At 43.0% G+C, this 12049-nt stretch overlaps 1 protein-coding gene across 1 annotated transcript; it reads left to right on the top strand.

Moving 5' to 3' along the window:
- The first annotated feature begins 4220 nt into the window (after positions 1–4220).
- LOC125431954 (apovitellenin-1-like) lies at positions 4221–11711 on the top strand. The gene is made up of 4 exons (XM_048495202.1): positions 4221–4231; positions 6582–6691; positions 8269–8431; positions 11589–11711. Exons 2-4 carry the CDS (start codon positions 6631–6633, stop codon positions 11692–11694), a joined length of 330 nt encoding a protein of 109 aa, XP_048351159.1. The 5' UTR covers positions 4221–4231; positions 6582–6630; the 3' UTR covers positions 11695–11711.
- The last annotated feature ends 338 nt before the right edge of the window (positions 11712–12049 follow it).

Here is a 12049-nt window from a genome sequence, read left to right as displayed (position 1 = left end):
TCCTTTTCCCGTCCTCTTCCCACAACAGACACCTTGTAAGGTAGGTGGGGCTGAGAGAGCTCCAAAGAATGTTGACAGGATCCTGGATGCTGTACGATCTACCACTTGTCCTTTTGACCCGTGCCCTTCCTGGTTGGTGAAAGCCAGCAGGGAGGAGCTTCGGAGCCACCTGTTGGATATAGTCAACTGCTCCCTTGAGCAAGGAGTTTTCCCTGGTCGGCTTAAAGAGGCAGTGGTCCGCCCGCTCCTAAAAGACCGCACTTAGATCCTGGAGATCCGCCACCATCAGCCCAGTTTCTAATTTGCCATTCTTGGGCAAGGTAATTGAAGCGAAGCGGTGTATGCTCAGCTCCAGCGATTCCCTGGATGACACAAACGCATGGGATCCCTTCCAGTCTGGCTTCCACGCTGGCCATGGGGACCCAGGACGGTGCTGGTCACTGTTGTGGACCTCCGACTACACTTGGACAGAGGCGTTCGGCTGTTGGTGTTGTTAGATCTCACCGCAGCGTTCGATATGGTAGATCATAACCTTTTGGTCCACCACCTCGCTGGTATCGGCAGTCGGGATTCAGCCTTAAAGGGGCTGCCCTCGTGCCTCCGTGATCGGGGACAGCAGGTGGCATCGGGTGAGATCTCAGCCGCCGCCCCATTATGTGGGGTGCCGCAAAGGAGCCATACTCTCCCCTGATGCTTTTAATATCTACATGCACCTCTGGCGAAGTCTAGTTCGAGGTTTTGGGCCGCGGTGTCACCAATATGCTGATGACACCCAGCTCTTGTTCACAATGGAGGGCAGCCCAACCTCGCCCCTGATGCTCTCCAGCGTTGTCTTGATGCTGTGGCTGGTTGGTTGAGTGCAAGTCGGCTGAAGTTGAATCCCACTAAGACGGAGGTCCTGTGCCTGGGCTGAGTGTCCGTGGCCTTTGTCATTCTTACCCTTCTTGGCTTAGACGCTAAAATTAACTTCGTCCGCCAAGATTTGGGGTGACTCTGGATCCATCTCTATCAGTGGTGGTCCAGGTCACCCAGACAGCCCAGGCAGCTTTTACCATCTTCGGCAGGCAGAATGCAACTGGCCCTCAGATCTCTCCTCGCTCTGATCTGGCCACTGTGATCCATGCCACGGTCACCTCTAGATTAGACTACTGTAACTCGGCTTCACGCTGGCTTACCTTTGGCCATGATCCGAAACTGAAATCCTCGTGACAGAATGCGGCAGCCAGACTCCTTCCGAGCAACAGCAAGGGACCGGATTACTCCGGGTCCTATACCAACTGCACTGGCTGCCGATCGAGTACCGGGTCATGCTTAAAGTTCTTGGTTTTGACCTTTAAAGCCATTCACGGCCTTGGCCCTGCATATCCTAAGGGACCGCTCTCCCTATATCGCCTCTTCTAGGCCCCTCCGCTCATCGGAGGCGACCTGCTGGTGATCCCTGGCCCCAATGGCGATCGTTGGCCTCTACAAGGGCCAGGGCTTTTACGCTCTGGCTCCCTACCTGGTGGAACAGGCTTCCAGGTGAGACCAGGGCCCTGCGGGATTTACAAAGTTTCCGCAGGGCCTGTAAAACGGACCTGTTCCGCCAGGCGTTTGGCCAGCTGGGATGATATCAACCGCAATAATAAGTAAACATCTGGCCTCCCGTGGGTTCATAAAAGGGGGAATAGAATAGCTGAAGCCATCTCTAGTTTAAAATTTTATGTATTTTAACTAATTTATATTTATATTTATGATGTTTTAAATTTTTATGTTGTTGGAAACCGCCCTGAGCCTTCGGGGAGGGCGGTATACAAATATAATAAATAAATAAATAAATAAATAAAGAACTGTGACTAACCCAAGGTCACCCAGCTGGCATGTAGAAGTAGGGAAACAAATCTGGTTCACCAAATAAGATTCTGCTGCTCAGGTGGAGGAGCAGGGAATCAAATTCAGTTTTCCAGATTAGAGTCCACCTGCTCTTAACCACTACACTACCCTAGAACTTGAGGATGCTAGCTGTTGGGTCTAAGGTTCTCCGATACTCATGCTGGTTCACTTTTGTGTTGTAACCAAATGATATGAGGGCACTTGTCCCTAGAGGTCTGTTGAGGGAGTAATATTGAGGTCCCATAACTGGAAAGTGATTCTGCAATAAACACTTGTCATTCATAGGTACCTATGTGGTATAGCTTGGGAAGAGCTGCCAGTTCAGCAATACCTTTTTACCTGGGGGTGCCAAGTATCGCAACTTCACAGAGATATTCAAAGCTACGGCATATTTAAATTTGACTGGTTCAGATAGCCTGGATCCTGATCAAAGTAGTCTGTAGTCTGGTTGCATAATCTTTGCAAGTGATCTTTCTATAAGCATCTACTGAATAAACGATATAAAGTAGCTTGATAATTAAGCACAATTGAGAACACCAGATGAACATCTGGAATGGCTTTTAGTGAACTGGGGTGATTTTTGCTGATATTTCCTTCCCACTACTCACCCTTTCGTTCTGGGTGGGAGACACCTTTCCCTCCTGGAGTGGAAATTTCAGGAAACGTTTTGGGCTGTAGCAAGTTAGGAAATTCCTCTGTATGAATAGAAATCTCCAATAGATCCAAGGCCTGGTTCGTACATACACATATCTTTTGAATTTGTGAATTGACTTGAAAAGGCATTGAAATTGGCATGTGAATGATATAATATCTCAGCAAGTACAGTCACTTTTTTTTTTGCAGTCCTGATATATTTATGTGTCAACTAGTTTTCAGGTTTGTTTCATTATTCAAGTCCCCCCCTGTTTTTTTAACCAAGTGGTGAGCCAATAGAAGAATAACTATTTCCCTAATTTGTAAATATGGATGCAAATCTATGAAGACTGAAAATTGTCTTTGTTGCACAATATTTTTAAAATGTTTTTATTAGACAGGGTAAATGCTACTTTGGTGCCCTGATGAGGGCAGAAAGGCAGGGTATACGTTTGTAAATAAAATAAATTCATATTTGTTGGCATTGCCAGTATTGGTGCCATAGAGCGTAAAAAGTATCTTTTTATGTTTGTTTAAATCTCAGCAATAGTGCCTTGTGCGTACCTCACAGTATCTCTAGATATTGTTTTTTGAAATGTAATTGAATCTTCAGAATGCATATTGAAATATGAACAAATATTTCTAGACTGTCAAAGATGTCTAATTAAAAATTGTGAACATCCAACCATATTTTTGTACCTATGTATTTTTTAAATTTTCTTTTTGTCTCTGAGAAAATCTAGTCTAGTTTCTATTCTGCAAGAACCAGGAGCTGATCTTTTAATCACTGTTCAGAAGCAATATACCTCTGAATGCAGCTGGGATGCTGGGGACAAATAAACGGAGATGGCCCTTAGGCTATTGGCACATCCAGAGCCATTGTTGGAAACAAAAATCTAAACAGGCTTGACTTCAGAATAATCCTTTAGGGCATAGGTGTCAAACTTGTGGCCCTCCAGATGTGATGGACTGCCAGCATGATGCCTGGCATCATGACACCTGTGCTGTAGGACGTGTAATAGTTTCAATAACTTGGAGAAGGATATTCTAATAGTTTAAATGATATTTGGGGTTTCCCTCTTGTCAAATGAGAGACCCTTTCTGCCATTTTTAAATTAACATCACACAAAAAAAAGCACACCTCTGGAACTGTGCAGAAAATTCTGATATGTATAAAAAGCTGTGACTCACAGGAGAAAATAATGTGCTGCTTCCTCCAACATACAGCAGAGCTGAACTCAGGCGGATTCCGCATGGGCCAAAAACAGCAGTGTGAAAACGGTGCGAAAATGGTGTAAACCCTTTTACATCATTTTAGACCCTTTTACACTGTTTTCACACAGCTGTTTTTGGTCCGTGCAGAATTTGCCTCTGTTTCTAGGTCTCAATTGATTCATTAATTGGTTATGTGCAATTAGCAAATTTTGTCTTGCCACTTCCACCACTTACTTGGTTTAAAATCTCCATTCCTGTATGCATTGAATGAGCATGAGTACCAAACACTGGCCAAAGCGTATGAAGAGGTAATGAATTTGTGTCCAGTGATCATCAGGTTGTATTATCTGGAGCTCTACAGTTCTTTGCCCTCACTGATCAGCTGACACACTTCTATTAGGAAACAAGATGTAGAGCAAGCAGACCTTTGACTTCTTGGCTGCCTCTATATCTAGTCTGTGAGATAACTGATGTTTCAGAATCAAAAGCCTCGCCAGCCACAACAAGACAGGTAAGTGAGAAAATATCCATCTGAATTAGGTATATCAAGTAACAAGGTGCTAGCAAGGGGCATCTTTAAATTGATTCAAGAGCTGAGTGCTTCATTTACTCAGATATCCTCCAAGGTCTATTCCTGTTTGAGAGATGAAATTGTAAAAATCATCCACAAAGTTCTTTGTTGATTGTCTTTTGGGTCTGTTTCCAAAAGAGAACATAATGAAAGTCAAGTAGAACCAGTTTGCCTTAACAGTGTCCACTAGTGGATATATTTTGTCACTTAAGTTTTATTCTCTTTCAAAATGTGTATGATGTATATAGTACAACTAGTGGGAACTGGCCACGCATTGCTGTGACAATTGTCCTTCTCATCACAGTCTGCAACCCACACAGATGTCCATGCAGGTCCAATGACCCGCAGCATAGACTTTTGGGGTGGTCAAATGGAATCCCTCTTTCCCTTTTCAATTCACATTGTTATATGGTGGTGTCTTGTTTTTTTTTAATATAAGGTAACCCTTTCCATTCCACAACGGAACTGTCCAGGGGGCGAATCCCACTGTCCATGAGGCTGGTTGACACACACAGTCCTGGCTTGGGTAGGGCAGAACTGGGGCAAGGAGGCTATCCCAGTCAGGCAGCAGAGGCAGGGTGGTGAGGCGCTCAGATCGAGGCCAGCTCCCTGGGTTCTGAAAGGGCCATGTGCAAAAGAAGCGTAGTGTTGGTTCGCCCCCCACCCCGTGGATTTTCTTAGAAGAAAAAGACAAACTCCAACTCACTTTTAGTAAAAGAGAGATATGGCGAATATGGGTGAGGAAGTGGGTAAGTGGTGGTTGGATGTGAGAGAGGGCAGAGTGAGGTGTGTGAGGATGAGCTGGATGTGTATGAGAGTATGTGTGTTGTGTGGTAGCAGTAGGTGAGGCACAGAGAGTGAAAGTTACCTGCGTGTGAGGGGGGAACCCCACCGGACGTCTCACACGGCAAAGTGTGTACGTGTTTCACTTCCACTCGTATTACCTAACAGTATTACCTATTTACTGTTTTCACTGCTCATCTCTGTCCATCTGAGCGAACATTCCAAGGGCATACCAACCCCTCAGGCCACAGATATACTGCACGAACATTCTAAGGATGACAGTTGAACACAGCCAGCTTCATGGCCTGATGCGCCAGGAAAAAGACATTTTACCTGGCTCAGGTATGGACTTTCAGCGATTTGAAGGTCCGATTACCTGCCTGCAACAGGGAGGGACGTCATGTGAAAATTTGGGGGCGATCTGTCCAGCCATTTCGGCGTTAGGGCGTGACTAACAAAGTCACTGTTAGCTTTTTATACATATAGATGTAACCTCAGGCCCAAAGAGGCACAGTAGGTATAATCAGTTGAAACCAACAAAGATTGTGGGTAGTCACAAAAAAATCATAAAGCAGTGGCTGGTATGATGTGACTGTTTGAATTCATGATGTTATCATAACATCTATATAGCGTTGATGTCACATTTATTTTGTAGCTGGGCTATGCTGTTCTATTAGTATTTTGCATACCTTCACCCTTTTTGGTAGAAGTTGAAAAGTCACTGAAGACTTTATTTACTTCATTCGCTCCAGTGAAAACCCATAGTAGCTTACATCCAGAGGTGGGATCCAACCAGTTGTCACCACTTCTCTAGAAGTGGTTACTAATTTTTTCTGAGTGCCGAGAAGGGGTTACTAAAGCAACCTTCCTGCCCAATAGGGACTGGAGGTGCTTGTGTGCGGCGGCGCCTTTGTTTGAATCCCACCACCATCGGAACCTGTTATTAAAATTTTTGGATCCCACCACTGCATACATAGTTCTCCATTTTATCCTCCCACCAACCATGAGGAGTAGATTCAGCTGACAGTGTGACTGGCCTAAGGTCACAAAGTGAGTTTCTGTGGCAGAGTGGAGATTTGAACCTGGATCCTCCAGGTCCCACTCCGCTATGCCACACTGGTTCTCAATTTTGAAAATGACTTGAATATCTATTATATTTAAAGTCTGGAAGCATTCTGTGTATCTTACGGTTCTAATTCTCAATGTAGTTTTTCAGGACATCAAAACTTAGTATGATCTAGCAAAGACATCCAATACAGCATCAAAGCATTCCCCCTTTCCCAACAGCATATTAGCCAAGCAGGTTTGTTTGGGAGATATGTCCCAGTACTAGGTACCATTTTGTTACCATCACAATAAAAAAATGTTTTCGTATCTACTAAATAAGAATAGTTGAAAAGGAAGAACAAAATAATACTTGCCAGATTTAGTACCTTAGAGATAGGTATGGGATGTAGGCTATGCCAACATGGTGTTTACACATCAGTTTTATGCTTTCTTCTTGCAGGACTTAACAAACTGTACCATTGATGTACATTGAGGTTGTATTATAAATTATGTTTCAATCCAAAGCAGCAGCTGTATGTCTAATTCTTCTCCTTGGCTGTGCATTGACTGGTAAGAGCCTTAAGGCTGATTTCAGATACACTTTGCTTGCTAAGCATATGTTCACACTCACTAGAGCCCAGCATTAATACTGGAATGTGCAATTTGCTGTCACTGCTGTGCCTGGTTACTGATAAACTAGGCATGGAGTCTAACTACTTCTTGGGTTTGACCTAGGAGTGTTAGTACTATGCACATATTCTATGAACTCTGGAGGTTGGATTGGTTGTAAAGGCTATCAAATGATGAAGACTTTTAAATCAAACAGTCTTCAGCATAGTAACAGATATAAAATAAAATTTAATGCACTAAAGGACCTTAACAAGAGAGCCATTTTATGGATCCTGGTGCAAAGATAGTTTCTTTCTATCATGAGAAAACTTATAATTTATAGCAACTACTCATTGTTAGTCCATTTTTCATATTTATTGTTAGTCCAAATGAGAATAAGGAACTTTCCCTGCTCTGAAACATAGTGGCCTATTCCAGGTCTATTAGTATTATAGGGTTTGGGTATCTAAGAAATTCGGATACTAATTTAATGTGTGTTTACCATCTTCAATTATTTGTGTTTCTTACACAAAGGAAACCCATGTAAAAACTATGTTAAATTTATTTTCATTAAATGTTTTGTCTGGATGATGAACTTTAGTGAAGCCATTGCAAATTCTTAGTATTAGAATAATTTTCTTCTTCTTGTCACCTGATAAAGGGAAGTGACTTGAGCACAAATTTTTAATTTACAGTTTTAATTGTGCCAATTAGTCAGATAAAGTTTGTAGTCCTAATTTAACAATAAATTTCTGAAAATGTGCAAAATGTTATACATCTTTTATCCACAACATCTTTATAAAGCACATGACACTAATTTCTTTTTTACATATTAGGAACTAAGGTTTGTCACAGGTCTGAATCAAGAAATGTTGAGGCTATAAACTATGTCAGCTATAAATGGCCCTATAGCATGATCAAAATAGGATAATTTTAAAGATTTTTTTTCCATTTACAGGCACCACATAATATGTGGTCCTAATCTTTTAGTTTACTTTGTTTATGCATAAATCTAGTTTTGCTTCGCTAAGTTCTGCACAGTGAATTTGGTCCTGTAAAGGGTCTACTACCCAGATCTATGCACCTGATCACAAGCTGCTTCCTTAAATTGTCGCAGTTTACTAGTGATACACAAAGCAAGTCATTCTCTAATCCCATATTATGATTAGGTTTGCCATTTGCCCACCCACAGCAGGTAAAGCCCTGAACTTGAAAATTTAAGGAGCAGAATAAAATATGGCCTCGCTATGGTGATGCTCCAGAAATTTCTGTAAGTCTTTATGGTCTTTACCATGCAGATTAGGAGAAATTCCTAGAGCATCACACAGAAGTGATATTGCATCCTCCCCAGGCACCACACTCATAAACTCCCAGTATTTGCAGAGGCAGTGCTGGCAACCATAACTGATAGATCCTAGCAAGACTGTATGTCTGGGATGCTATTGGAGTACTTGGGAAATATCTGAATCCTTATGTGAATTGGATTGTAGAAGATAATTCATATTTGTTTTATTTTATTTTTCCTTTATTATTTCCAGAAGTTGGTGCTAAGGCCATCTCAAAGAGGCATGTCCGTCGTGACTGGATGATCGTGCCTGATGCAATTGCATTTTATGTGTATAAGGCAGTGGAAAAAATGTCCCCCAAAACTGCTGAGTTGTTGGCAGAAGCTGTCCAGACTCCATTCATTCTTGATACAAGGTATGATGACAACAGGTGTTTTATCCTCTGTGGAACTTTTGAAAGGTCATAAGAACATAAGAACATAAGAACAAGCCAGCTGGATCAGACCAGAGTCCATCTAGTCCAGCTCTCTGCTACTCGCAGTGGCCCACCAGGTGCCTTTGGGAGTTCACATGTAGGATGTGAAAGCAATGGCCTTCTGCGGCTGTTGCTCCCGAGCACCTGGACTGTTAAGGCATTTGCAATCTCAGATCAAAGAGGATCAAGATTGGTAGCCATAAATTGACTTCTCCTCCATAAATCTGTCCAAGCCCCTTTTAAAGCTATCCAGGTTAGTGGCCATCACCACCTCCTGTGGCAGCATATTCCAAACACCAATCACACGTTGCGTGAAGAAGTGTTTCCTTTTATTAGTTCTAATTCTTCCCCCCAGCATTTTCAATGAATGCCCCCTGGTCATCTGCAACTATACCCATTTTAGAGCTCCATCAAGAGGGGAGGAAAGGGAATACATACAGACATAAAAGCTTGAGCTGAGCTGAGCTTCACAGTAGCAATGTGTGTATTCATGATACTTGTCTAAAAGTAATAAGGCAAAATCACTGTGCTGGATTTGATTGTGCAAAAAAAGCTTGGGATTTTTTGAGAGAACAGGTGTCTAATCCTTACCTGCCACGATCTGCTGGGCTTCTATGTTCTACTTCCTTAGCATAAATGTTGTGAATGCTGCTTAGTAGTAGTAGTAGTAGAAAAATAGGAGGAGGAAGAGGAAGAGGAGGAGGAGGAGGAGTCTGGATTTATATCCCCCCCGCCTTTCTCTCCTGTTAGGAGACTCAAAGGGGCTTACAATCTCCTTGCCCTTCCCCCCTCACAACAAACACCCTGTGAGGTAGGTGGGGCTGAGAGAGTTCTGAGAAGCTGTGACTAGCCCAAAGTCACTCAGCTGGCATGTGTGGGAGTGCCCAGGCTAATCTGAATTCCCCAGATAAGCCTCCACAGTTCAAGCAGCAGAGCAGAGAATCAAACCCGGTTCCTCCAGATTAGAATGCACCTGTCTTAACCACTATGCCACTGCTGCTAGTAGTCAGTGGAAGCCAATAATGGAAGCCAATTGCTGACAGACTGCTTCTTGCCTGATTTTCTGCTGAAGAAAGAAGGCGCCTTTTGACCACAGGCAGCCCTATCCAAAGGGCCAGACCATGCTGCTCTCATAGAGGCTTTCCAATGGTGCTGGGAGGCTTAAAAAACAAAAATGCCTCCCCATTGCCAAGAAGCCCTCATCAGAATCAAATGGACTTATGCTACCTTTTAAGTGGCCACTGGTACAATGGAGCAAATGGGCAGGGGAAGCCAACAAACTTAAGCTCCTCCCTCGGCCATGCCCCCACTACACTGGCAGTGGTGGCAAGGACACTGGGATGCTGGTGACACATCTGGCATCACATTCCAGCTCCAGCGAGGGCCGCAATGGCTGCATAATAAGTGTCCTGGGGAGAGTGAATCTGCTGGGGTGAGTGCATGCCACTCCTACAGACAGATTTGCCTCCCCTCTTGATAGGGCTCTAAAATGGGTATAGTTGCAGATTGTGGGACCTATGTGGACAGAAAGCCACATAGTATTTACAGTTAGGAAGGGAACAGAAAAAGATGAAGCAAAAAAGCCAGTGTTCATTGTCTGAAGGCATTTGTGAACCGCCCTGAGCCCTTCGAGGGTAGGGCGGTCTATTAAATAAATAAATAAATAAATAAATAAATAAATAAATAAATAAATAAATAAATACATTTAACTGTGATAGACACTCAATATCTCAATAAATGATTTAGAAATATGGTCTTACTAATGGAGAGGATCCAAAATTTTATTTATTTATTTATTTGTTCCACTTTTATACCGCCCTCCCCCAGAGGGCTCAGGGCGGTTCACAACATAATACATACAAGTGGATAAATAAGATAAAATACTAAAATTTATACAAGTTAAAATGCAGCACTCCAAGCTTATAAACATTTAAAGCAGATGGCGTTCAACCTTTCACTCCTCTGACTCTGAGGGGGGAACAGCGGATCTCAGTTGTTAATGGGCACCTATCAGCAGCTGGCCTCCCCAAAAGCCCGGCGGAATAACTCGGTCTTACAGGCCCTGCAGAATTCATTGAGGTCCCGCAGGGCCCGGACAGCTGGCGGGAGAGCATTCCACCAGGCAGGGGCCAGGGCCGTAAAAGCCTTTGGCAACCTAGTGGGAGGCCAGCCGGCGATCATAGAGGGGGGGGCGGGGACCTCCAGTAAGTTGGCCTCTGCCGAACGAAGAGACCGACGTGGGACATATGGGACCAGACGGTCCCTAAGGTACGACGGTCCCAGACCGCGTAAGGCCTTAAAGGTTAACACCAATACCTTGAAGACGATTCGGAATTCAACAGGGAGCCAGTGCAAACGGTGCAACACGGGCGTGATGTGATCTCTGGAGGCACCTCCCGTGAGCAAACGAGCCACCGCGTGCTGGACCAGTTTCAATTTCCGAATCAGCCTCAAGGGTAGGCCTGCGTAGAGCGAGTTGCAATAGTCTAATAAATTGTATAAAGTCTAATAAATTGTATAATAGTCTAATAAATTGTATAAAGGATCTCTGTCTCTCCAGTCATACCTAATCTTAAATTCTGTTGGTGGTACTTTAGGTTTCAGGCTACTAATTTTGTACTCTTGTTGAAAACACACTGAAAGACTAACAGATTGCCCTGAATATGTCTCTTGGTGAAATGCATAAGGCATTTTCAGCCAAATAATAAAATATAATATTTATTGTACTTCACCATTGGTCTTGGCCTTATTTTTTTAACTCTAGGTTTTTCCACATACATGTCTGTCTTTCTGAAAAGAGAATATGCAGGGTAATTTGATGTTTTGCTGATTATGCTGCTGTGATGCTATGATTACTGGTGATGCTATGATTATTGATAATTTGATGTTTATGCTGTTGTTGTTCGCCACCTGAGCCCTTCCGGTGGCGGGGTGGGGTGGGGATATAAATTATATATATACTTCACCATTGGTCTTGGCCTTATATATCCTGCTGCTTTATGAACAACTAGTAACATCAATGTATACAACAGTCTCTTCCTGAAAATTAATATATTCTGTCTCCTGTCACATTAACAAAGATGCCTCTCTCCTACAGGAACTACCTGATAAAGGCTACAGCTCAAATTCAAGAAACATTGGTGAAAATGACGGAGAAAGTGTCTGGCTTCTGGCAGCAGCAGAAAGACCCAGCACAGCAATAAAAGGAGATTAAGATCCAGATTATCTTCTGTTTTGTGTATTCCTCTTGAAATCAGTTCAGTGAACCTCTTGATCTTGCCACTAGAGGGAGAGAGCAACTCAATTTTAATCAAATGGCTTATTTGTTAAATCTCCCCATAAAAGGGTGATAGGTATGGGTATTTTTTTTCCTACAAAAGGCTTGCATGATGTGCCATGCATGTGTTTCTTTTTGTTGCCCAAACTGTGCATTCACAACAAAATATGCTTTGCTTGCAACTTCAGAGATGAGGACAGCATGGTTTTTCCTACAGCAAGAAATGTTTGACATAAAAATTATACATGAAGCAGACGTTAGGCTTCAACAGAGAATTGAGC

This window comes from Sphaerodactylus townsendi, linkage group LG04 (assembly GCF_021028975.2).
Source record: "Sphaerodactylus townsendi isolate TG3544 linkage group LG04, MPM_Stown_v2.3, whole genome shotgun sequence".
NCBI lineage: Eukaryota > Metazoa > Chordata > Lepidosauria > Squamata > Sphaerodactylidae > Sphaerodactylus > Sphaerodactylus townsendi.
This window is presented reverse-complemented; position numbering and strand designations above follow the sequence as displayed.